The 25,828-nt window shown below is 48.9% G+C and overlaps 4 protein-coding genes across 7 annotated transcripts; 1 reads left to right on the top strand and 3 right to left on the bottom strand.

The window, feature by feature from the left end:
• Window positions 1-124: 124 nt before the first annotated feature.
• On the bottom strand, window positions 125-2,106 carry LOC142901567 (lymphocyte function-associated antigen 3-like). Its single transcript, XM_076046127.1, has one exon. It carries the CDS (start codon window positions 1,814-1,816, stop codon window positions 938-940), a length of 879 nt encoding a protein of 292 aa, XP_075902242.1. The 5' UTR covers window positions 1,817-2,106; the 3' UTR covers window positions 125-937.
• Window positions 2,107-4,641: 2,535 nt separating this feature from the next.
• LOC142901566 (CD48 antigen-like) lies at window positions 4,642-6,587 on the bottom strand. The gene has a single exon (XM_076046126.1). It carries the CDS (start codon window positions 6,279-6,281, stop codon window positions 5,370-5,372), a length of 912 nt encoding a protein of 303 aa, XP_075902241.1. The 5' UTR covers window positions 6,282-6,587; the 3' UTR covers window positions 4,642-5,369.
• Window positions 6,588-7,931: 1,344 nt separating this feature from the next.
• kif11 (kinesin family member 11) lies at window positions 7,932-17,382 on the bottom strand. Of its 3 annotated transcripts, none has more exons than XM_076046111.1 (26): window positions 17,224-17,382; window positions 16,990-17,065; window positions 15,979-16,108; window positions 15,760-15,857; window positions 15,235-15,499; window positions 14,921-15,045; window positions 14,659-14,749; window positions 14,403-14,548; window positions 13,656-13,752; window positions 13,475-13,570; window positions 13,301-13,389; window positions 13,053-13,140; window positions 12,875-12,948; window positions 12,672-12,786; window positions 12,512-12,583; window positions 11,791-11,926; window positions 11,531-11,703; window positions 10,502-10,627; window positions 10,252-10,407; window positions 10,016-10,155; window positions 9,765-9,925; window positions 9,554-9,672; window positions 9,260-9,482; window positions 9,024-9,184; window positions 8,814-8,924; window positions 7,932-8,159 (listed from the first exon to the last, which is right to left on the bottom strand). In XM_076046111.1, the coding sequence occupies exons 2-26, from the start codon at window positions 17,061-17,063 to the stop codon at window positions 8,046-8,048; spliced, it is 3,180 nt and encodes a 1,059-aa protein (XP_075902226.1). In that variant the 5' UTR covers window positions 17,064-17,065; window positions 17,224-17,382; the 3' UTR covers window positions 7,932-8,045. The 3 variants fall into 3 exon arrangements, with proteins under 3 accessions (XP_075902226.1, XP_075902228.1, XP_075902227.1); XM_076046113.1 differs by having other exon boundaries at window positions 7,932-8,156; XM_076046112.1 differs by having other exon boundaries at window positions 17,220-17,377.
• Window positions 17,383-18,915: 1,533 nt separating this feature from the next.
• On the top strand, window positions 18,916-25,502 carry LOC142901540 (early growth response protein 2b-like). 2 transcript variants are annotated; one of them, XM_076046090.1, is made up of 3 exons: window positions 18,916-19,014; window positions 19,091-19,471; window positions 24,056-25,502. In XM_076046090.1, exon 3 carries the CDS (start codon window positions 24,265-24,267, stop codon window positions 25,081-25,083), a length of 819 nt encoding a protein of 272 aa, XP_075902205.1. In that variant the 5' UTR covers window positions 18,916-19,014; window positions 19,091-19,471; window positions 24,056-24,264; the 3' UTR covers window positions 25,084-25,502. The 2 variants fall into 2 exon arrangements, with proteins under 2 accessions (XP_075902205.1, XP_075902204.1); XM_076046089.1 differs by lacking the exons at window positions 18,916-19,014; window positions 19,091-19,471 and having other exon boundaries at window positions 23,113-25,502.
• Window positions 25,503-25,828: the final 326 nt, after the last annotated feature.

Here is a 25,828-nt window from a genome sequence, read left to right as displayed (position 1 = left end):
GTTGTTACATCACATTCATCAATGTTTTTTTGTTTTAAGAATTGCATTGTTCAATCCAGTAAGAGACACAAGAGCAATTTAAGTATATTAAACATTCTTGTGTTTTGTTTTGTTTAAAAAAAAAAAAAAAAAAAAAAAAGCAGAATACGTCAGAAGTGTGCATGATGTTTTCTGACTCATTATTTCATCCTCCCAGGAAGTGTTGTCACGATACCGGATTTCACACTTCAATATATTCTGAAGAATATTGATATTCTATACAGAGATTTTAGTGCAAAAATGTTTCTTTTTATTTAAAGAAAAATAAAGGAAGAAGAACTTCTTTCTGGAGGTACAGCAATTTGTCAAGAAGTTTTTTTTTTTTTTTCGTTTTTTATCCACTTATTAAAAGGCTTCAGATAGTCACACATACTAAAAAGGCATTTCAAAGCAATTGAAAAAAATGCATCAATATATATACAAAAAAAAGCAAGCTCAAACAAGACTCAACCCTGTGTAGCCACTACAATGCCACTCTGGATGTAGCGGCATATTGGTGCGGTGGGATCGTCATCACATTATAAAATTATTACACGCTGCTCTTCACTTAATCTTGACACACGTATATACATCAGGCACACAACTAAGCAGACTATGAATTTTTTTCTCTTTTGTTTTCATCACAGTGGTCACTGTTTTGTTTTTTTTAATCAACAGTTCAATCCAGTGGGAGACATGAGACAAATTTAAGTATAGTAAAACGTGTTCTTGTCCTTTAGAAAAGCAGAATCCCTCGTGCATGTTCTGACTCATAAATTCATCCTCACCCATCCCAACAACACCAGTCGTTGGCCACGTGGTCCGGATCAAAGTGTCCCCAGAACGACACTGCGGTCCCGCCTTGCATCCCAACACTGATGGAAATCAGGGCTGAACAGAACCTGAGCCGGAACTCGGTTCACAGTAGAGTGGTCTCGGTTTCGTTCTGCGGCATTGAGTTCAGTCTCGTGCTTGATTTCGGTTCTGTGTCTTTGTTCATCGGTGCGGATTTACCGGACCGTTGCGGGTCAGATTGAGTTGAGTTGCGCGCACGCCATCTAACAACATTCCTGTTTTTTATAAACCAACATAAGAACGCTGCTAAAGCAATCAATAAGATCCCTGCAGAAACTCCAACAATTGTAATCCACAGGGTGTCGTTTACGACTGTCGTAATTGGCGAAGTGATTAGCGGGTTCTTTTGGGACTCACTGGCCTCTTCACTCACCGGGTTCTTGGCCCAGCAGGTGAAGTCGGTAGCTTGGATGTTCTGGTCGATGATCAGCTTCTTCCCGGGGATCCTGGACTCCTCGCCCGCCAGCTGCCACTCGTAGCTGACGTCCTGGGACGGCTCCCCGTCTAACTCACACACCAGGGTACAGTCATCCAAACCGGGGCCACATATCAGCGGGGTGACCCGGATCGTGGGCCGGCCCAGCTTCTCGAACACCCGGACGTTGTAGCGCTTGGCCTGGATGACGTTGTTCACCTCCATCGAGTATTCGCCGCCCTCCGTCTGGTTGATGTTTGAGACGGTGAGGCGGCCGCTGTCCTCCAGCACGGTGTGGCCCTTGAACGAGCCGTAGTAGGAGAACTCACCCAGGGTCATTTCAGCCAGCAGGTTTGCTCCGTGCTTCCACACCACCCGCTCGAGTGTCTCTTGTTTCGGGTCCAGCTCTAGGATGAGGTTGCCTCCTTCGACCACATTAATGTCACTCTGAGCCGAGACCTGACTCATCGTCAACGCCAGAACCGCCAGAACCTCCAGCACCAGGTGGAGGAGTCCCGCGGTGTCCATGTTCCACAGGTGGCCGCGGTGTCGGATCTTAAAAAAGGGCCAAACCCGCCAAAACAAAATGGCCAGGTACGGAACAATAATGGAGCCTCGACCTCGACCCACTTCCTGCTCGTACTGCAAGATAGCTGCGACCGACTAACAAGGTAGACCTCGCTCCCCGCCACCCAGTGGGGTGTCCAAAGCCGCCTGCCAAAAAGTTCCCAAAACTCTTTCCCCACGCATGCAGTAACAGCCCGCTAGTGGAGAACGTCACTGTCACTGCCAACCGTCAAAACGCTGCCACTATCTTCTCGTCTCACTCGCTGTTGTCATAGGTGGCGCCGCCCACAGAGTTTTCAAATACGGAAGAGGCTGACTAAGTTGAAGTAGGAAATTAACCCCTGAACATGCAGTTAATCCTGCAGTCGGTGACTGAGTTACTTCTAGCCGGAGGAAACAGGAACGACAACTTAAAGACACATGTTCCTCCGCGTCCTGTACATGATACGATAGGGTGACCAAACGTCCTCTTTGTTTACATCCTGTCCGGGGCGTCCGGGGGTGTTTAATAAATTCATGAAAATGTCCGGTTTTCATTCTTTTTCACGGGGACCAATTAGCGTGTTGAAATTGACTGACGCTTTGCGCAGAGTAATACGGTACTGTGTTGCCTGTGACGTGATCCCAGAGAGCCTGCCTCGTGGGTGGCTCTGCTGTATATTCCCCCAAAGTGCCAAAGTGCAAGTGCAGCTTCACAGATGAGCTGAAAAAAAAAAAAAAAAAATCCCCTACTTTCCGTCCCGGTCGCGACAAATGGGAGGCGGAGTGCACTGTGTGCAAAGCTGGCACATATGTTTTGGTGTCTAATAAATACAGAAGAGGATTTTTTTTTTTTTTTAATTTAGCATTATTTAATTCCAGAGTTTTTTTTTTTTTTCAAGAAAAGTTATTTTTCTACTGTTATTTTAGGCATAATAAAGCCTCTTGAGGAACCTCTGAGAATCCAAATTTGTGTCTTTGGTTATAGAGATATTTTTTTCCCCATCGATGTATTTATTGAGTTCTTTTGATCATAGATGTTTAAAGTATAGAGATATTATTTAGTTATAAAACTGAACTTTCTATCCATACAGAGGAGGCACACTTTAAATAAATTAAAGTTATAAGGCATCTTTGAGTAAACTTCGAGTATCATTTAAGTATCTCGAGGCCGGGCCGAGTGTCCTCTTTTTTGGAAATCAAAATATGGTCACCCTTTGTTTAACAGTTCCCATGTATGCTCTGTAAATCAGCCCATTCTTTCCAGGACAGTCACGTGCAATGCATTAAGATCTGTGTGCATTAAACTGTGGTGCTGGAGCTGTAACTTTGGAGTCGTTCACATTTGCCCTCAGACCTGGGTGCCCGATCGATGCCTGACTTCTTCTGCAATAAACTTACTGCTGTATCATCAAGTCAGTGTCAACATTATCATCTACACATCACTGCTGCTGCCTGACAATCCACCACAAAGTGAAAACTCACCTTTGGGGTTACTTATTTTATTTTTTTGTTAAATATATTTAAGCTCAGCTCAAGCTGACAGCTGTGCTTTCTGACTCCAGATGTGATGTTGAGGTCACATGACAGAGCTTGAAATCAGGTAACGTAAGTATTATGTTGTAAAAAAAAACTAAATCTGCCAAAAAAATAAAACAAGACAAACATATGAAGACAGCTTGACGAGACATGCTAACATTAGAACAAGATGCACAGAGAGAGTCTATGAAATATCTGGGCAATAATAAGAAAAGTTTAAAAGACACAAATTGTTTCAATTAGTTTTTGTAAAGTTAGTTCTGACATCACAGAGGTAGGGGGGACATTTTTTTTTTTTACTACAATCTGTCTCCCGCAGTTGAAGTGTACCTACAATGAACATTACAGGCCTCTCTCATATTTTAAAGTGAGACAACTTGCAGAATCGGTGGCTGCCAAATACTTTTTTGCCCGACTGTACATCAGGCACACAACCAGGCAGTTGTTACATCACATTCGTCAATGTTTTTTTGTTTTAAGAATTGTAGAGTTCAATCCAGTAAGAGACACAAGAGCAATTTAAGTATATTAAACATTCTTGTGTTTTGTTTTGTTAAAAAAAAAGCAGAATACGTCAGAAGTGTGCATGATGTTTTCTGACTCATTATTTCATCCTCCCGGGAAGTGTCACAATACTAGATTTCACACTTCGATACGATATTTTGAAGAATATTGATATTCTATATGATTTCCGATAAGACGCAACCACAGAGATTTTAGTGCAAAAATGTTTCTTTTTATTTAAAGAAAAATAAAGGAAGAAGAACTTCTTTCTGGAGGTAGAGCAATTTGTCAAGAATTTTTTTTTATTTTTTATTTTTATCCACTTATTAAAAGGCTTTAGATAGTCACACATTCGAAACAAATGGCATTTCAAAGCAATTGAAAAAAATGGGCAATTATGTTGAGGTTTTACTGCAGGTTCAATCTTCTCAGCTTCAAGTTCTCTCCGATAGTAAAAGAGAACACAAAGGTTGAAGGCTTGACAGAGTCGTCTGTGTGTGTGTGGCGTGGTGCCACGCTAAGTGACTGCAACGCCCAGGGGCCGTAACATTTCTCCTGATAAACAGCAGCACCCGCACAGACAGCTACCCACCACCCGGGAAGCTTCGTCCACATCCATCACAGAGAGGGCCGGCTAGCATCACCACCGCCGAGGGGAGGAGGAGGAGGAGAAAAGAGGCTCAGACTCAAGAGAGTCATCGCCGCTCACTTTAGCTTTGACGGCAGCCCCTTGCTTGTCACAAGTCCCGAAATAAGCAGCGGAGTTCAGTTTGAGCCACATGACTAGGTTTATTGAAGGCACCTTGTAACATGTAACATACGAGTGCTAATTATAATTTGGCTTGTTTTCCTCCAAAAAGTTGTGAGTGTTTTACCACCCACGTAGCAAGTGCACGAAAGAAAACAGCATTAATATATATACACAAAAAAAGGCAAGCTCACACAAGACTCAACCCTGTACACGTGGCCTTGATTGTGACGTCCAGACGTGCCAATGTGAAGACAGTCAAAGATGTTCTAGGCTGATTTATGTATCGCAGGTCATAACGTTTTTTTTTTCTTTCTTGTAAAGGGGGGGGGGGGGGTTTGGAGGACCCACCCACTACAATATCACTATGGACATAGTGGGATTGTCATCACACTGTATAAAATGAGACATTATTACACACGCTGCGTTTCAGTTAAACTTGCCACAAATAAATACATCAGAAATACAACCAGGCAGAGTATGATTTTTTTTTCCTTTCTTTTTTTCCCCCATCACATTCGTCATTGCTTTTTTTTTTTTTTTCTTCTTCTTCTTAAATCAACGCGTGTTCTTGTCCTTAAAAAAAAAAAAAAAAAAAAAGCAGAATCCCTCGTGCACGTTCTGACTCATAACTTCATCCTCCCAGGCCACACCGATCCCAAAAACGCCAGCCGTTGGCCACGTGGTCCGGATTAAAACGACAGAACACTGTGGTCCCTCCTAGCATCCCAACACTGATGGAGATCAGCGCTGAACAGAACCTGAGTCGGAACTCGGTTCACAGTGCACTGGGGTCTCGGTTCCGTTCTGCGGCACTGTGTTCATTTCTACGGTTAAGTCCGGTCCTGGGTCTTTGTTCAACGGTTGGCATTCAGCGGGCGGTAGCGAGTCAGAGGCAGGAGTTGCGTTGACCGTGCGGCCTCTAAACAAATTGTTGTTTTTTATCCTATACAAAATGACTACACCAATCACCGCCAGAAAAATACCAAGACATATTAAACCCACAGCCAAGTGGGTATAGAATAGATTCTCAGATGCTGGAGCGAAGAGCGGGTTCTTTTGGGACTCACTGGCCACTTCACTCACCGGGTTCTTGGCCCAGCAGGTGAAGTTGGTGGCCTTGGTAGTCTTGTTGATGATCAGATTCTTCCCGGGGATCCTGGACTCCTCGCCCGCCAGCTGCCACTCGTAGCTGACGTCCTGGGACGGCCCCACGTCTAACTCACACACCAGGGTACAGCTCTCCGAACCGGGGCCAGTTGTCAGCGGGGTGACCCGAATCGTAGGCCGGCCCAGCTTCTCGAACACCCGGACGTTGTAGCGCTTGTCCTGGATGACGTTGTTCACCTCCACCTCGTATATGCCGCCCTCCGTCTGGTTGATGTTTGAGACGGTGAGGCGGCCGCTGTCCTCCAGCACGGTGTGGTTCTTGAACGAGCCGTAGTAGGAGAACTCACCCAGGGTCATTTCAGCCAGCAGGTTTGCTCCGTGCTTCCACACCACCCGCTCGAGTGTCGGTGGTTTCGGCTCCAGGTCTAGGACGAGGTTGCCTCCTTCGACCACATTAATGTCACGCTGAGCCGAGACCTGACTCATCGTCAACGCCAGAACCACCAGCACCAGGCGGAGGAGTCCCGCGGTGTCCATTCTCACCATGTCGCTGCGGTGTCTGATCTTAAAAGACGGTCAAACTTGTCAACAAAAACGTCTGGGCGTCGTTGCAATAATGGAGTCACACCGCACCCTACTTCCTACTAACGTTCTAAGATGGCTGCGACTGTGAGCCCCGCCTTTAAAAAAAAAAAAAAAAAAAAAAAAAAGTTCTCAAAACTGTTTCCCCACAAACTCCGAGCAACGACCTAAAAAAAATTAAAAGAAAAAAAAAAAAGTGTAATTGGGGGTGGGAGAAAGCGTCGTGAGCCGTAGTAACAGCCCGGTGGTGGTGAAGACACTCAGTGCCGACGGTCACGATGGCGCCGTCCCCTTCTCCCCTCTCCCTGGCGGTCGGTGGCACCGCCCAGTGTTCTCGAAAACGAAAGTGAAACCTAAGGTTGGCCCGCTGGCGCAGTAACTATTATGTCTATGCAGTTAACGGTAAAATAACAATTGGGGGGTGGTGTAGTCGGTGGGCTCTACGCACGAATGCACGAAGCCTACTGTTTACTGGAGTTGCCAAAGATCACGGTGAATGATTTCCGGAGGATTGTCCGGGCGTCCAGCGCAACACCTCAGAGGAAATTTGAAAAAGTTTTCAAGTTTTACGTCTCGTCGTATCTAAGCGAGCAGTTCGGCTGGCTATCACGGCCTCGTTGTCTTATAGTAATGATCTAGTAAGCTTCAGGCAAATCAGATAACAAGAAATGACTCTCATGTGCCGTATTTTGTTCGGTTAAGTATCTGGAAAAGCCAAAGCCACCAATGAGATTAAGGGACACGTTCTGCACGAGCCGAGCCCTTGATGTTACCATAAGTAAACTCTGATGACTATTGGCTAAGATGTTACCTTTGCAATGACATAGATCTACGAGTTGTTAAAGGGCAGTTACAGGAAAGCTGAGTTGGAATTGGCGTGAGTTACTTTTGACAGTAAAATTTGCTCTTCTAATATTGGTGACCCACCGTTTCTGTAATTCAGTGTTTTGATGAAACGTGTGGAAACCCAGGACACAATTACAGGTGGCTGGCAGTGCTATCCCCCCCGTTTTTGGAAAACACACTTTTGTACGTTTACACGTCATCCTGACATTCAGTGCGTATGAAACGAGTTGAACTCCCTTCCTAATAAAATCCAAAAGTAACTCCGCATGCAGCTTTGGTGGCTTTGTTGCTAACATCACATTACAACCAGCGCTGACCGGAAACTACCAACCATCCTGAGATACGTCATCGTCTCTCATGCATAGAGCCTATGGTCTTATTCGATACCGTTGTGCCTTGTTTGTTTGTATATAATTGTTCAATAAAAAAGAAAAGAAAAAAGAAATATAAAAATAGAATTTTGAGGTCATACAATAGGAACTCCGCATTGTGAACCACAAGTGGGGAAAATAAACCCCCCGAACAGAGAGGAAATGAAAACCCACCACTGGGTTAACTTATTTATTTGTATTGGTTTGTTAAAAATTTAAGCTCAGGTCAAGCCGACAGCTGCAGTTTCTCGCTCCAGACGCTATGTTGACGGTCAAATGACTGAACTTGAAATCATGTATCATCAGTATTTTATTGTCAAAAAACATTTCATTTTATCTGCATAAAATAAAACAATACAAGCACATGAAGACGTTAGAACAAGACAGACAGAGAGAGAGGGAGAGAGAGAGAGAGAGCATCTAAAAAAAAAACAAAAAAACAATCTGGACAATGATAAGAACGGTTTAAAAGACACAAAATTGTTTTTAATATTATTCCTTTTCCATAAAGTTAGTTCTGACATCGCAGAGGGAGGCGGGACTTCAGGGGCGTGGTGGCTGCATCGTTCTCAACGGCTTTAGATTTGGCGGTAATCTTTGCTTCCTTCCTGCCACCTTTCTTCTGCTGGAGACAGAGGCAGAACCAAACCGTTACTCAGCTGTTCACGGTCACTCAGCTCAGCTTTACAGAAGCAGACAGATTTTTAGAAGGAGAGAAAAAAAAAAAAAAAAAAAAGAGTCTCGACGGGGGGCTGTAATACACTAATTACGACCGTAAAGCAGCATTTACCTCAGTGAAACTATCGTTCGCTGAGAAACGTTGTTCCGCGATTGTCCCGACGTGCGAAAAGAATGTGTTCTGTACTTGCTGACGGTTAATTAACAAACAAGCATGTAACGTCCTCCACGTCATTTGTGAACTCCTCTGTGCGGTGCGAATGGACGACACAGCGACTCCGGGGCGTCTGCGTTTGCAAACGGCCCGAGTTCTACCCTGGAATCCTGGGTGAGCTTCAGAGTTCGAACCCAACGTGTTTTCGCTGCTTCATTTTCTACCAAGTATTCCTAAAGTTTAGAAACTTCGGGTCGGAGTTTTTGAGCCTATTTCGGAGAAGAAGGCGTTCTCGTTCTGTTTTTGCAGGATGTTTACAACAGGTCGCACTGCCGCGCTCAGTACTGCACTGCAGGTACAAATGAGCTACGTAGCAGCCAAAGTGTGATCGTATCACTCAGCAATTTACAACAACACGACGCATGGACGAATCCGCTGTGTGCTCACCTTGAAGAAAGGGACGCGCTGGCTCTCGTTGAAGACCAGGTTCTCGTCCACGAACGACGGCTCGGTGCCCACGCTCTCGTTGCATGCGCTCAGCTCCTCCTCCAGCGAGTCCTTCACAAAAAGGGCCGTCGGTCTCAGTAAAACAGGAAGTGCGCTGGTGCTGACTCGCATGTAAAGCTGGTGAGGTTTCAGAGCAGCGTTTCAACATACCAGCTCCTCATCCTCCTGCTCCTCCTCCTGCTGCTCCTCCTCCATTATGGCGGCCTGCAGGTCCGCCTGCTGTTGTCTCAGAGCGTCCAACAGCTCGCCGCGGCTCTGCAGCGGCGTCAGCTGGCGGGGATACGCAAAGTCCCGGCGCTGCGGCGTGGCCCCTGAAGGCGGCGACAGACTCCGGGTGAGTGGGTCTGGACGTGTGTGTGTGTGAGAGTTGTGTCGAGTTCAGGCACCTGTGGGGACGTCCTGCTGCAGGTCCTCCTGCAGGAAGCCGTGGACCAGCTGTCGGCTGGACTCAAGCTGCTGCTGAAGCTCCGCCCGCTGCTGCTCCAGCTCCTCCTGGTTGTGGAGGGTCAGGTCCTGCACCTCCTCCAGGGCCCGAGTCACCTCCTGCTGCTGTCCTGACAGACGCTCGCCGGCTGCCAGCAGCTGTGTGGAGCAGAAGCTCCCCACGCTCTGAGGAGGGAGACGAGAAGGTTAGAGATGCTTCTCTGCAGGAACCTGACCAACCCTGGAGACAGCTTCACCTGCTGGAGAGCCTCAGCTTCTGAGGAAACGTTCTCCACGCAGGCTCCCTGTGCCTGAGCCTGAGTTTCCACCAGCTCCTTGGCCCTGGAGCTCCACTGGACACCTCGCTCCAGTAGACCTGCAACAGACAGACGGGGGCGCGACGGCGTCAGCAAAGACCTGCAGCCGGCAAAGCTCTTCCAAGTGTCACCGCCGGTGGAGGTTCCCTACCAGACACCGAGCCGTGGAGGTCTGAGCAGCGGCCCGTCAGCTCCTCCAGTGTCTGCACGCTCCTGCTGGAGCTCAGACGCAGCGAGTCGGCCAGAGCGGAGGAGGTGGAGGTCAGGAGGTCCACCTGGGCCGAGGCCCGGTGCTCCACAGAGCTGCATGCGCTGCAGGAGAAACCCAGCGTGAGGACGACACAACACACTGGCAGTGCGACAGTGGAGGACGAGGAAGAGGAAGAGGAAGAGGACACTGACCTGCTGATCTTCTCCTGCAGGTCTTGAGTGGGTTGCTGCAGGGACCTGGAGGAGGTGCTCAGGTGTGAGAAGTCCTCCTGGGCCTCCATAGTGATCAGCTGCAGCTGGTCCTGCAAACACTGGATGGTCCGCCTCATTCCCTGAGGAAGAGGAAGAAGGAAGCGACCACACGTTAACAAGCCCGTCATTGGCTGCAGTGACACAAGGAGGCGGGGCTTGTATGGATGGACCCTCACCGTCTGGTGCCTCTCCTGGGCCTGCCTGATGTTCTCCTCCAGCCGGCCGTGCTCCTCCTGCAGGGAGTCCAGGCCCCGCCTGGCCGCCTCCCGGAGCGCCACCACCTCGCGGACCAGGCCGCCAAAGGCCACGCCCACTTCCCTCATGGCCTCCACCTGAAGGGGGCGGGAGCAGAGTGGCGATGAGGGGGGAGGAGTTACAGTGCTGTGTGTGCGCGTGTGTGTGTGTGTGCGGGACATGTGGGCCGACCTCGTCGGCCAGCGCTCGCTGTGTCTCCACGGCGACTGCCAGGCTGCCACCCAGCTCCCGGATGGCGGCCACGCCCAGCAGCGTGCGCTCCGCCAGCTCCGCCTCCATGTCCTGCCGATGCTCCTCCTGCAAAAAAATAATAATTAATTTTAAAAAAGGGAAAGGAAAACAGGGCGACACAGTGACAAGCTGTCGCCTCACAACAAGGAGGTCATGGGTTCGATTCCCGACCGAGGGCCTTTCTGTGTCTGCTGGGCTTCCTCCGGGTTCTCCAGCTTCCTCTCACAGGCCAAAAACATGCATGTGAGGTGAACTGGAAACTCCCAAGTTGACTGCAAGTGTGTGTGTGTGTGTGAGAGTGAATGGTTGTTTCTGTAGTAGCGTTTCCATGGCAGTCTTTCGCAAATTAAACCGAAAGTAGAATTGCAATTTTCCATTGAATGCTGTGAAGTGCGTAAGCCGTAATTCTCATAAGATCTCGTCCAGCAAGACCCCACTTTGAGGAAGACGTACAGAATTCCTTGTATAAATCTGCATTTTGCTGTTGTTTGTTGTCACGAATGGTCGTTGTATTTTTCTCTTTGATTACCTGGAAAAAAAATAATTCTGTCTCCTCCTCCGTCCAAACGTAGCCCACCACTTTCACTCGAAGTGAAACTGGGACTGAACTGGTCATGTGACCCCAGACGTCACGTCCGCCGACGTGTCAATGCGAGAAAAGTGTTTCCAAAGACACTTTTGCGATATTCCTCAATACGGATGTGTCTGAAAAACCACCTCATGAGAGCATCAAAACCTTTCAGCCGTATTTGAGAGGTTTTTTCCTCTTTTCCATTACCAGTTTTTCTGTTGCCATATGTAGGTTTTGCACAACTCAAGGGGTCATTCAAACACAGCTACTGTGAATGAAGTGGCCACTGGTCCAGGGTGTCCAGGGCGATACTGAGCCCAAGAACAAGCGGGTATTGAAAATGGACGGATGGGAAAAAACAAAACAAACAACAGTCAGCAAAAAAAGTGGGCTCTCACCAGCAGCCGCAGCACGCTCTCCCTGTCCTGCAGGCACAGCGCCTCCTGCTGCCGGAACTTGTCCTGGCAGCGGGCCACGCCCTGGTCCACTAGCTGCCCGACTCCGCCCACGAAGGACTCCAGGGTGCCCAGCGCTCCTTTGAGCCCCGCCTCGTTCATCCCCAGCAGGCCGCCTGCACAGGAAGTGGCACAGTTTAGCCCCCACGGCAACCTGCACTTCTTTTGTTTTAGTTTTTTTTTGTTAAACTCTCGATGCTGACCGACAGCCCGCGTGTAGCCGGCCAGCAGGTGGCGCTGGCTGCCCTCCTGCTGCTGCAGGCGCTGCTGCAGTTCGCCGAACGCCGTGTCCATCCGCTGGGCGAAGTTGCTCTGCACGTGACTGTTGTGCTGCTCCACCTGAGCAGGAGAGACCAAGGCACGCACACCACACACCACACACACAGTTTTTCACCAGGGTTGGGTAGCAGTGCAGAAACATTGTGCCATGCATGAACGCAGCTTCTGCTGGGAACTGTCGCTTCCTCTTCCTGTTATGAAAATACTCTTTAATTTATTCTACTTCTGTATTTGCAAGTGCCAAAACATTCGCACTTTCAAGAAATAAGAAGTTGTCTCAAACACCCTCGCCCTCCCAGCACCACCACCAGCCACAGGTCAAGCACGAGGTGAAGAAGGGTCAATCAGGCCTCTTCTCCTCTTAATGGGCCCATTGACACCATTTGTAAAAGCAATGAGAGAAGAAAAATATATATATATATATATATTTTTACAGAACAGGTTGTCATAGAGGAACTTCTGTATAATTGTGTATTTTAGCTATTTTTTGTACCCTCTACTAACAAAATGTGCTTTCAGTGTTTCTCTGAGGAAACTACAGCATCATGCAGGAAGAATTGAAGGTTTGAAGGTCCCTGCTTTTTTTTTTTTTAGTACTCCGGGGCCCTCTGCTGGCCACAGGAGTCACTACACCACCACACTGACCTTCCTCTTCCTGTCCAGCTTCTCGTGGAGGCCCGACACGTCGCTGGTGCTGGCGTTGGCAGTGCTCAGCAGCTGTAGGGTGAGACGAGAGGTCAGAGGTCAGGAGACTGCTGAGTGTAACGGGTCGCTGCGGTGGCGTGGAGCTGCAGCGGCGGCCCACCTGCCCGGCGGTGCTGTGGAGCCTCTCCTGCACGGCGGCAAGCTCCGAGCTGACAAACTCCTCCTGGCTCAGCTTGGCTCTGGTCTGCTGCAGGTCCTGGTTGGCCTCCATCAGCCTGGGAGGGGAAGGGAGGTTGTCACACAGCTCCAGACTGACCACCAAAGAAGGTCACTGACCACCACCGCCACTTCCTGCCAGCTCACCTCTGCCGCTTGTCCTCCACCTCGGCGGTGCGCTGCTCCAGCTGGGACTTGCTCTCCTCAAACAGCTCCATCACCTGACGGAGCACAGAGAGCGTTCAGCGTCGCCCGCGACGGCTCAGCAGCGCCACCTGCCGTACAACCCCCCCGTCCCCCCAACCTATCGACCCCACCCACAAACCTTCCTAAGCTCCTCCTCCACAACGGCGATCTTGTCGGTGAGCTCCACCGCCTGATCGTCGTTGGAGGTGATCTGAGCCATCATGTTGCTGACCGACACAGACACACAGAGAACTTCAGAATGACAGCAGACAATAACTCCAAGGTGCTCCTGGACTCCAGGCTTCACTGGAGCCCAGGATGGAGAGCACAGCTCACGGCCAGAGTGTGTGAAGATTCAAAGATATTTCTTCTCTCATGGCAACTCACTCGTAGTTCTCGGCAGACAGGTAGACTCCGTTCTTGTCCCGGGTGGCGGCCAGGTCCTTCTTCAGACGCTCAATCTCCTCTGTGTATTCCTGATGGCAGACAGACTCAAACACGTCCATCACCTGTTCCCCCGTCTCTGGTTCGGAACATCTCGTCAAGCTGCTGCAGACCCACCTTGATGAGCGTCCTCTTGGTGAGCTTCTGGTTCACCTCCGGCTTGTTCAGGATGTGCTTGGCCCTGCTGGCGTACTCCAGGGTGCTCAGAGTCTCCTGTGTGGGAGGAGGTCAGACAGGTGAGGAAGATGGGGAGAGAGGGTGGGGTGGCAGCGAGCGGGTCCGACGGGATGGACTGTACCTCCAGGTTGGACGAGGAGGGGGACACAGTGGCAATGATGGAGGTCTTTGTTCGCCCCCCCAGGGAGTCCTGCAGGATCCTGGTCAGCTTCGACTCTCTGTGTGAAGACAGTGGAACAGTGGAAATGAGACTTTTTTTTTCTGACAATTTCAAATTCAAACAAACAAGTTATAACAAAAATAAAAAATAAAATAATAAGAGTAAAAGAAATAGTGACAATGTAAATTAACATTTCTTTCCTTCCCTTTTTTTTTCAAATCTGGAATGGAGCAGCAGCAAGCAGAACTCATCTCATCCCATCAAACAATACTGTTCAGTTTACATTCTGTGAAATAAGTCAAGTCAAACACTCAGCAATTGGCACATTCACCTTCTATTGTGTAACCTGGAAAATTTTTTTTTTTTTACATCCTTTTCAAGCGGTCTGCATTTATCGCTAGTTTCATATTTTCTTCGTGACAGTTCCACTACGTCACAACACAAATCGGAATACACATACTTTTCATATCACCGCAGTACGAGCACAGTGCCGTTTCCTGTTCCTTTCCCCCTCTTAGCTTACACTTAGCTGGAGACGATCGCTGGTGCTACCAGGCACCGTGGAGAGGTGAGAACCTGCGGTGGACTCAGGGAGAACTGAGCCACCAGAAGAACCCCAAGAACCAAACCCCCCCCCGCTCAGTCTCCGTTAGCTCCTGGGCAACAGGTTGCACCCGCCGGTCACGTGACCGCAGTGCCAGCTCTCACCTGTAGGGGATGTGAGGCCTCTTCTCCACCAGGGCGGTGATGACTCTGCCCAGCGTCAGCAGCGACTGGTTGATGTTTCCCGCCTCGCGGGCACGCTTGTCCACGGCGCCCGAGCGGCCGATGTTCTCGCTGCCGGCGAGGTCCACCTGGAGGAGCAGCGGGAAGGGGGTGGGAAGGTGACAGGTGTCAGTCAGCCAGCCAGATAACAGCCTGTCCAACACCTGCTTGCATTCAGGGGCGGAGCCTTGTGCTTTACCAGGTTGAGTTTTCCGATCTTCACCAGCTCCTCACCGTCCAGGGTGATCTCCTTCATGTGGATGGTGACGGAGAACACCGAGTGGGAGCGACTACACACACACACACACACACACACACACACACACACACACACACACACACACACACACACACACACACACACACACACACACACACACACACACACACACACACACACACACGTTACTAAATGAGACAACACACCTGGGTGCAGGCTGACTGAAGGTCGTTGGTTTTACCTGGAGTAGGCGTTCATCAGCGTGGAGGCCGTCTTCCTCTTGGCGGCGCCCCTCTCCAGGATCTGGTAGACCTCGTCTTTGTTGTGCACGGTCACCTCCTCCAGACCCTTGACAAGCACACCGCGCTGGACACAGCCGCACAGACGGAAAAAAAACACACAATCAGACACACAAACTTACATTAGACCACAGGTTCAGATTTCTGCTCAGTCGACAGAAAATCCAGAAGGTGTTTTGAATAAATGACAAACGAGCATATTAAAAAAAAAAAAAAAAAGAAAAGAATCATGGACACTGTGTTTTGAGGGGGTTACCTTGTTGCGAATGACGTCGAAGAGCTGCAGCCGCTCGCCCACGTCCTCGTTGGGGCTGAGCAGGTCGAAGAGCTCCTCGTTGTAGATCTCCAGCAGCGACACCTTGACGGAGAACTCGGTGCCGTTCTCCGACAGCTTCTCGAAGATCTGGTGCAGCGTCCTGGGGATGACGCCGGCCAGCGGGTCCTCCTCCCAGGTGAACTGGCCGTCGGGGCTCCGCTCACCTTCCATGGTGAAGGTCTTGCCTGTTCCCGTCTGGCCGTAGCTGCGCAACACACACACACACAGACACACAGACACACAGACACACACACACACACACACACACACACACACACACACACACACACACACACACACACACACACACACACACACACACACACACACACACACACACACACATCCGTGAAGAGATTCAACAACGCAAGATTTGTCACGTGGCAGTGAATTGTTGGTGTGGCAAAACCCGACGCAATTATGCAACGTAAGGAATAAAGAAAGTGTTGTGGTGTGAACACTCACGCAAACACGGTGCAGTTGTATCCCATGATGACCTCGTCCAGGATGGGAAACACCACGCTGCGGTACACCTCGATCTGTTTGGCGGCGGGGCCGAACACCTGAGCGAGGAAAAAAAAACAGCAGGTTGGTCACATGACTGCCTACTGAGAGCTGACTTTAAAAAAAAGAAAGAAAAAATGTATTAAGAGAAGCGGCGAGGTTGCGTGCTGATGGACTTGCCATGTCAAAAGTGTAGGTCTTGCGTGACGCCTTGTCGTTGACGCCTCCTGTCTTCACCATCACCTCCTTCCTGTGGCCGTCGCAGTCGATGACGCTATGGGACGTCTTGCGCTCCGTCGTGTTGAACGGCCTGCCGGTGGGGAAAAAGCACAGCAGGATCAAAACAGACGGCCTCGGCGAATAGGACTCCACACACATCATGGATCAACGTGATCATGTGATCTGGGGAGAAGTGACAGAAACAGGTTCATATAAACCTCACACACGTGTACAAAAAAAAAAAATCAAAGTCTTCATAGTTTGTATTCTAAACTAGGGGTGGGCAAACTACGAGCGGGGGGCCATATGCGGCCCATTAAGCTTTTTAATCCGGCCTGTAGATCTGGAAGAAATTACATTAATAGTCAGTAAGTCATAAAATAATTGTATTTTATCCATTTTCAGTGTTTTCAGCGTCATTTCAATAAAGATCTAAACACTAAACACTGATTTTGTTGGAACTTTGCTTCTGTTCATTTTTCAATTGACTTTAAAGCAACATGTTTTCTACATATCCCATAATATATTTTTTCCATCTTATGAGGCGAGTCGCCAAAACATCCTCCATCCATCTGCTGCTGCTGCTCCCCCTGTCAAATTTTACAACCCACTGTGGCCCCACCAGTCAAAAAGTTTGCCCACCCCTGATCTACATGATCATGTGATATTTGGGGGTTGGGGGAGTATATTTTAAAGAAAGGTTTATAAAAACATAATGTATATGCCAACAAAAAAAATCTAAATGTCTATACTTAATATTCTAAATGATTTGTAAATAACATTTTTAATTATTTATTCTACAAGTTTACAGAGATTAAAATTCAGTGGGTCGTTTGTTGACATTCCCCGGGAGGAAACAAAACAAAACAAAAAAATCCAACTTGAAACCGTCCTCCCTGACGTTTCACACCTCCGTGACAGGTCATAGCACGGAGGGAGATTTAAAAATAACAACACCCAGGGAGTTCCTACCTGCATCTGACGACCACCTGGATGTTCCTGCCCTTCTCATCCCGCTTTGCTGCGGCAGAGTTCTGTGAAGCCATGACTGTCGAGAGAAAGAGAGACCAACCGATGAGGAACACACAGGGAACAACCGTCCTAACTGCACAGAAGCGGACAGCGAACCGTTAACTTTGCTAGCTAGCTAGCTAGCGGGCGCAAATCACTAAAAAAAACAACAACCTTCAAACAGCACTGACCTACCGAAAGACGGCGTTCTTTGCCGCTTCTCTCCAGATGGTACCGACCGCAAAACACGACCGGTGAAAAACAAACAGCGTGTCTTTATGAGTTTTTCTTAGTCAGTTAGTTCCCTCCGCTCTCCCTGGCGCTCTTACTGAACTGAATCATCATCTTCAGTCAACACCGACAAACGATTCAAACAACAATTTTAAAAATACATACGCCAATAGCGGCCGAGCAACGGCCAAACAAAGAAGCTCATTGGCCGCCAGCACGGAAGCCGCGGCGCGGTGCATCCTGGGGAGAGTCCGTAAGCGGGGTGTCTGCCTGCATGGTCGCCATGTTGGCTCTAGATGGCGACACCGTTTGAAAGGAAGTTTTCGGAAACACTCTGGTCTCATGTGTTGCGTTAAGATGCAAAAACTATAGCAGGGCAAGTAAGTCCGAAAAAGGACATTCTCGTTTACTTTCCATTGAAACCTGGACGATTAAATAGTTTTTGTTTGTTTTTTGTAAAACAAATTTCACAAAGAAGAACAGAGACAGACTCCAAACCAAACGTTTATTTATTTATTTTTGCCCTTTTGGAGTCGCATCAATACACTGCTACAATCAAAGAGTGCAAAAACATGAGAAAGCTATCAGAACAAACCGTGTTTTTGAAAGTTTCGATATTTGTCCCATTTAATGTGTTTGTGCACTGGTGGTGAACTCTGGCAAATATCAGACATATTATCATGGTCATTAAAGACTCAATATATGTTTTGAAACGCAGCAGAATAAATGACAAGGTCCCAACAAAACACAAATTATGATTTACATACATTATTAGGTACTGAGCCACAGTGATAGACCAGCTCTGGAATTTATCATTATATATGTGTGTGTGTGTGTATATATATATATATATATATATATATATATATATATATATATATATATATATATATATATGTGTATATATATATATATATGTATATATATATATATATATATATATATATATATATATATTTATATATATATAGGGAGAGAGAGAGAGAGAGAGAGAGAGAGAGAGAGAGAGAGATGTAGTTGTAAGTATTGTGTTGATTGACTCACAGACTCTTTGTGTGTTTCAGCCTTATGAAAACCAGCAGCCGCGAGCAGCGGAGCCGTCCATCTGCTGACCAGGGCCGGACCTGCACTGACCACCGTCCACCCACACAGCACCCTGAGGAGGCCTGGGGGTCGGCCGCGCTGCCTGGCAACACACACACACACACACACACACACACACACCCTTCTCCTTTTGTTGTTTCCTGGCTTCTTTCATTAATGATGTAATAATAGTCATGTACACACATCACACTATTCTTCTAAGAATCAGTTGTTCAGAAATATCTGCTCTTTCTTCTGACGAGAACCCAATTTATTTTTATGTGTTTTCAAATAAATGCAAAGAAGTCAGTGGAGTGTGAAGATATATATATATATAGATAATGTAGATAGATGGATAGATAGATGGATAGATAGATAGATAGATTATTAAATCTATTTAATCTATTTTAAATCAGATAAAGCTTAAATATGTCTCAATATCAATACTTAAAAAAAAAAACAATTATTGTAAAACATGTTGAAGTATAGAAAAAATAAATATCTTATTTGGATGGAGCGCACGTGCGTGTGCACGTGTGTGTGTGTGTGTGTGTGTGTGTGTGTGTGTGTGTGTGTCCATGTGGACAGTCGCTGACTGGACCGCACACACCTGGTCATTCATCTGCAGGTCAGAAGGAGGAGGAACTATTTTCTCCACGTATCCCTACGCAGGTGAGCTGCGTGCAGCTTCTAGCCAACCGCCAACTTGTTCTGTGATAGACTCTAAATATAATTTCTACAAGATGAGGACTCGAGCTTCCTTGGCTGTCAAGTCAAAATAAGGAGGAGATCAAACCGAATTCTCCGACCGACCGTCCAAACCAGCGCAATGAGGCGGCGAAGGCCCGATTGTTCCTCCCCCACACACACCAACCCCCCCTTCTCCTCCCTTCTCTGTCTTTTTGTCCTCATCCGCCCACTCTCACCCGGGTTGAGGATGATGATGATGACCCTTCCTGGGGGTGTTGGGTGAGGGGGGCGCAGGGCGGGACGGGACGGCGGGACGGCGCCGGCGGCTTAATTCAACTTCGGCCAGCGCCGGGACGGGACGTACACTCTCCTCTCTCTCTCTCTCACTCTTGACGGTGGGACCGCAGCGACCAGCGCCGGGCGAGCGAGGACGACCGAGGTGAGTCGCAGCCACTCAGAATTCTGATCAAGTTTTCACAGCGTGAGCAGGAGTCTTGTCCAATCAAGAAGTAGGAGAAGTGAGTGCAAAATATTGACGCGTTGTCCCTTTATAGGCCTAGTTTGTCGCCCGTTTGCGACTCTGAGGCAACGCAACGTGTAATAAATGGATAATAAGAGATGAAAAAGTCACATTGTTCAGACGAAGATGATTGTCTGAGGGTTCTCAGAAGGTTTGATCATGCAGAACACAGCCACTTTCACCAGGATCCATGAATTTATGCTTCCCTACGTCAGTTTGCAGCCAATCAGCATAAAGATCCAAAATTTATTTGGTTGTTTGTTTGTTTGTTTGACAATGACAATGCATTGCATATCTGAGCTTGCAGCTGATGCACGTAGAGTTTATGGCTAATGCTAAATTCTCAACTGCAGTCCCTTCTTGGGCTTTTCCACAACATTTCAGTACAATATAAATATATACACCAAATATAAAGACCATACAGTTCAATAATATCCAATATTGCGTAATATGAGCTAGAAGAAACATTCACTCAGTCACTCTCCCACACAATATTCACACTATTTACAGATGAGTTCAATTTTGTTTTGTTCAGCATTTGTCTGAAAAAAATGTCTCATGTTGAGGTTTAATTCTAACTGAAATGAATAATAACACCAAACAACAACAACTAACAACAAATTATTGGCTGCAGTTCACTTTCTGGATGTTTTTTTTTTTTTTTTTAAAGTAATGTTATTGGTAAATCTTTGATCCTTGTGGGTGAGAAACCTGCAGAGGATCAAACGACTTCCTGCACGTTTCACATATCGGCCGCTGCCTGATTCTCCGTCGCTTCGGGACGGAGAAAGCAAGGTTTCCTTCAGCGGCGGTAGTGGCGGCGGTGTGAATCTGCTCCAGTCTGGTCCAGTCTGGTTCCCTCCGCAGCATCAGGATGATTTATGTGTCTCCATCCATCACTGGCCATCAGCGGCCGACAGCCGTTGCGTCCGTTTGCTCCGACGACGCTTCTGGTTTTTCACAACGACAAAATAAATTCCTATTGTTTCTCTGCGTGGCCGACGACGCTGTGGGACCAAACATCTCCTTCTCGAACCAACACCAACGAAACCATCACCACCACCAGGTCACCAGAAAACACTGAGACCAGTGTCAACGTTCCAATTAAGTTTCATCTTTATTTCTATTGCAAATTCAACGTTGCCCCTTCCTGAATGTGGTACGTCAGGCAGCGAAGCTTCCAGCCTCAGAAGGTGAATCACTGACGGCCAGTTGGTGCATATGAGGTGAAATCAGTAAGACAAGATGCTTCCTTTGCCTCGGCAGTGAAGATCAGGAACCTGCCTGAAAAAGCATCAGAACATCAGGAACCCTTGGAAGAATCAACCAGAGGCCTCTCAGCAGGCGAAGGCCTCGGCCGGGAGGTCAAAGGTCACACCTTCCGCTCGAACAGCAGATGACGGCCAGGGAAGAAGATGAAGAAGAAGAAGAAGAGGTGAAGTTGGAGGTGGATTTGGGTGGAGGTGTGTCTGGTGACGTTGAGATGCTAGGAGGAGGGGGCAGCAGGCGGCCGGCAGGCCGAGACAAAGATCCATATTAACCACAACACAAAAAAACCCTCCGATGACAGATGATTAATCGGCGTGTTGGTCTGCAGTGCCGCCGCAGCCTTGGAACCCAAAAGGCCGAGCCAAGAAACACAAAACCACAAACCCCCCCGGAGCCTCGGCGGCCCGCAGGAGCGTGGGCGAAGGGTCCCCATGGAGGCCGCTGCTGTGTGTGTGTGTGTGCGTGTGTGTGTGTGTGTGTGTGTGTGTGTGTCCGTGTGTGTGTTTGTTCGACACATCCTGACAACAGGAAAGTGTGTGTGTGTGTGTGTGTGTGTGTTTATTCAGGGAAAGTTCTGTGTCTTTTGTGCTAATTGTGTATTTGATTTTCTTAAGTTGGTGTGTGTATGTGTGTGTGTATGTGTGTGTCCCATAGATTTAGGCATAGTTAAACTGTGTGTCTTTTGTCCTAATTGTGTATTTGATTTTCTTAAGTCAGTGTGTGAGCGTCTGTATGTGTGTGTGTGCGCGTGTGTGTGTGTGTGTGTGTGTGTGTGTGTGTGTGTGTGTGTGTGTGTGTGTGTGTGTGTGTGCGTGTGAAACCAAAGCTCCATCTGCCACTGGGTGGGCGGGCGCCTCGCCACACAGTGACAATACACACCAACATTTTTGTGGGTGTGGGCGTTCAAAAGGCTGTGCGCCGCCGCAGCGGGAGGTTCCCTCCTGATCGGCGCTCCGATCGAACAGACGCTCCGCTCCATGCCTGCCTGCCTGCCTGCCTGCCTGCGTCTCTTCTTCTTTCTCATCTCCTTCTTCTCCTTCTTCTCCTTCTTCTTCTTCTTCTTCTTCTTGGAGCTGCAGGCTCTCACGCTGCGTCCCTGCAGGAACACAGGCTACAAAGCTGAAGGGGTTCCTGAACGTTTGAACAGGGAGAGAGCAGCGGCCGTGTGCTGGTCTACATTAGCCGCTACTAACGCAGGCACAGTCAAACTACGGCCCGGGGGCCATGAGTGGCCTGTCAAGGTTTTTAGTGCAGCCCGTTGAATTTGACGAAAGGAAATTAATAGTCAGTACATCATAGAATAGCCGCATTTCAACCATCTTAAGAGTTAGAGCCATTTCAACAATTTCAATTGACTTTAAAGCAGCATGTTTTCTACATTTTCTACACATCCCATGATATATGTTTTCCTCCTACGAGGTGGCTCACCAAAACACTCCATCCATCTGCTGCTGCTCCGGCTCCTCTGTCACATTTTACAACCCATTGTGGCCCCACCAGTCAAAAAGCTTGTACCCCCGGTGGTGAGGCTGTGTTGCTGCAGTGTGTGGGAAGCACTGGCAGCAGTGGAGTGTGATAGCACTTGAGGTGTTAGCATGGTCATAGATATTAGCCGTTTAAGTGTTGCTATGCTGGACAGTTTCAACATGGGCAGATGCTGGACCTCCTGGTTTCACACAGGAAGTCAATGCAGAAGGTAGCAAAAACCTGCAATATATCGTGTGGCCAGCATAGGCCCACCAAAACTGGTTGCATAAAGACTAAATATGATTGGCTGTTGATACAGGGGTGAGGAGTGCTAAATTTACACCATTACAGTATTTCTGTTATTCTAAATCTGCAAAAAAAAATAAAAATAAAAAATCCAGCCAATCGGCTCTAATCTTCATTTTGACTGATATGGTCTAATTTCGAGTGAAAAAAATGTGGCCAATAGTTGATATAATAATAGCTAAAGGTCAGTAGCTAATTGGCTAGCTCGGGGGTGGGCAAAGCTTTTGACTGGTGTAGCCACAATGGGTTCTAAAATTTGACCGAGCGAGCAGCAGCAGATGGATGGCGTGCTTTGGTGACTCACCTCATAGGAGGGAAAAATATATCATGGGATGTGTGTTCAATGTCAATTGAAAATGAACAAAAGCAAAGTTCCAACAAAAGCATGCCTTAGCTCTTTATTGGAATGACTCTCAAAACACTGAAAACGTGGATGAAATACAGCTATTTTATGACTAACAGACTGTTAATACAATTTCTTCAAGTATCAGCGGACCCGATTAAGAAGTTTAAAGGGCCTCATATGGCCCCCTAGCGGTAGTTTCCCCACCCCTGGTCGATCTGCTCATTTCTTGGTACCGTCCACATCATTCAAATACGGAGTTTTCAGGTTTTGTGAAGCCAGCGTGTGGGTGACGTCACCACGACTCCGCCCCATCTGTACTCACCAAAGAAGAAGTTTGTCTCACCTGTCAGTTAACAAACATTCCGAAACCTACCTTTCTGTCAGGAACGCTCTCTCCAAATGCAACAACAAACCAATAAACAATCTACTTCCGGTTTTGCGAGCTCCCACTCGCGCCTGCTTATAGTGTGTAGGCTCCGGCGGCACCGGCGGCACGACGCGCCGATGCTCTCCCGGATACCAGCCATATAAGCCGGCCGCGGCTCGGCTCGCCTCTCCTGGAGGAGCCTTTTATGGAGCCCCGGTGACCGGAACTCCGGACCTCGGAACCGGCCGCTTCTGACCTGATTCTTATCATGATGATGATTATTTATGTTCAATAAAGACAAAAACAAAAACAAAAACACCCTCACTCTGTTTGTGTTGTTGTGCGTTTTATTATGTTTTCCTCGGTTTCCACGTGTAGTCACGACGCGCACCGACACTCCTATTTCTGGAGTTCCCTCTGTTTTTTTCCTGCTTGGTCAAACCCCCGAAGTCCATATTTGGTCGGTGACGTCACGGGGACACCCAGAGATCCCCTTTATAAGCCTCCAGGAGGCTTTGAGTCGATGATGAGGATGATGCCGAGAGGAGACACAAAAATGAGAGAGTGAAGTGAGAGAAACGCGGGAAGGAGAACAACATGGACGCGCAGGGAGTGTGTGTGTCCGTCCGCGGGGACGCGCCGCTGCCGCACGTCTTCAAGGAGGAGGCTCTGGAGGAGGAGGGGGAGGAGATGGGGGGAAGTGGTGATGGAGGAGGTGAGGGCTCTCACCTGTGTCCTTCTCTTCCAGGTGGTGCCGATCTCGTCGTGAGCGCGCCGGAGCTGCTCGTGCACGCCGACGCGCTGACGCACTACGTGGCCACTGTAAGCACGCAGCCCGCGGCGCCGTGCGGGCTCAAGTTCCCGCCGGACGCGGGGCTCGCGTGGACCGTGGGTGACGTCATCAGCGCGGCGAGCGTGGACATCGGAGGAGGAGGAAGAGACCCGGGGGGTGCGAGCATGGCGCACGCGCAGCCCAACATCAGCCACATGTATGCACCTCCTCACCCGCACCCTCACCCCCACCCCCACTCTCACCCCGCCCCCTCCTACTCCTGCAGCGGGGAGCTGTACCAGGAGCAGCCAGCAGGGGGCGCCGCCGCCTACCTCCCAGCCTCCACCTGCGCTGTGTCCTACCACCCACCCACCTCCTACAGCTCCACCCACAAGCCGCCGCCACCTCCACCAGTAGATGGCGCCGCGCTGCTCTCTGTGGTGCCCGACTACGGCTGCTTCTACCAGCAGGGGTGCCAGAGAGACGTCCAAGCCGCCTTCCCCGCCGCCGTCGTCGAGCGCAAGCCGCTAGCCTACCAGCTGGAGCCGCTGCGGGTGGCTCCGCCCCTCACGCCCCTCAACACCATCCGGAACTTCACGCTGGGCGCTGCGCCGCTGCTGGACAGCCCAGTGGGGGCGCCCTACCACGGCCCGCTGCCCCTGCGGCCCATCCTGCGACCCAGGAAGTACCCCAGCCGGCCGGGCAAGACGCCAGTGCACCAGCGGCCGTACCCGTGCCCCGCCGACAGCTGCGACCGCCGCTTCTCCCGCTCGGACGAGCTCAGCCGCCACCTGCGCATCCACACGGGCCACAAGCCCTTCCAGTGTCGCATCTGCATGCGCAGCTTCAGCCGCAGCGACCACCTGACCACGCACATCCGCACGCACACGGGCGAGAAGCCCTTCTGCTGTGAGCAATGTGGCCGCAAGTTCGCCCGCAGCGACGAACGCCGCCGCCACATGAAGATCCACCTGCGGCAGAAGGAGAGGAAGGACAGGAAGTGATGTCACTGAGGTCTTGGCCAATCAGGGAGAAGCTTTTATTTTTTAAAATTGCTTATTATTTAATCGCGTGACGACCAGCAGTGTGGACGTTGGAAGTTTGGTGGCCCGTGGGTCCGTCTGCCTTTGTTCATCTCAGGGATTCGAACTTGCGACTTTTGCTGCCCAGATGGTTTGCTGCCGCAGGCAGCGCCCCCTAGCTGACAAGGATGCAGGGCCTTGGGTGGTTGAAGAAGCACAAAACAGTAAATAAATACGGACGATACACACGCAAACGGCTGCGTGAGGTCGCTATCAGTCTGCCCCCTGGTGGCTGGCTGCAGTACAACTCAGTGGCCACACCCCAACTCAGTGGCCACACCCCCTCCTTTGCCTGCTAATGTTGAAGTCTCAGTGAAAAATAAAATGTTTCTGATATCTTATTTTATTGTGCTCTTGTCAGGATGAGATCAGTTCAGCTGGTGGTTTTTCAGCTCTGGATGAGATCAAAAGAGGGCGGATCTTATCAGTGAGCCATCACACGTTTTTTGCAACAACGGGAAATGGGAGGTCAAGAAAGGGCCGGGTCTTAAGATTTGACTTTTTTTTTTTTTTTTTGCATTTTGTTTAGTAAAATTCTCAACTTATTTTATGTGAAAATTCTACCGACAGTTGTGAGTCTGGATTTATTTTCCGTCTCTGTGTTTCCGTTTTGTTTTTTGTTTTCCATTATTTTTATGCAAGACAAATTGAGCACTGAAGCTTCTTT

This window comes from Nelusetta ayraudi, unplaced genomic scaffold (assembly GCF_046127955.1).
Source record: "Nelusetta ayraudi isolate G7.1 ecotype Tasmania unplaced genomic scaffold, CSIRO-AGI_Nayr_v1 ptg000089l, whole genome shotgun sequence".
In the NCBI taxonomy this organism is placed as follows: Eukaryota; Metazoa; Chordata; class Actinopteri; order Tetraodontiformes; family Monacanthidae; genus Nelusetta; species Nelusetta ayraudi.
This window is presented reverse-complemented; position numbering and strand designations above follow the sequence as displayed.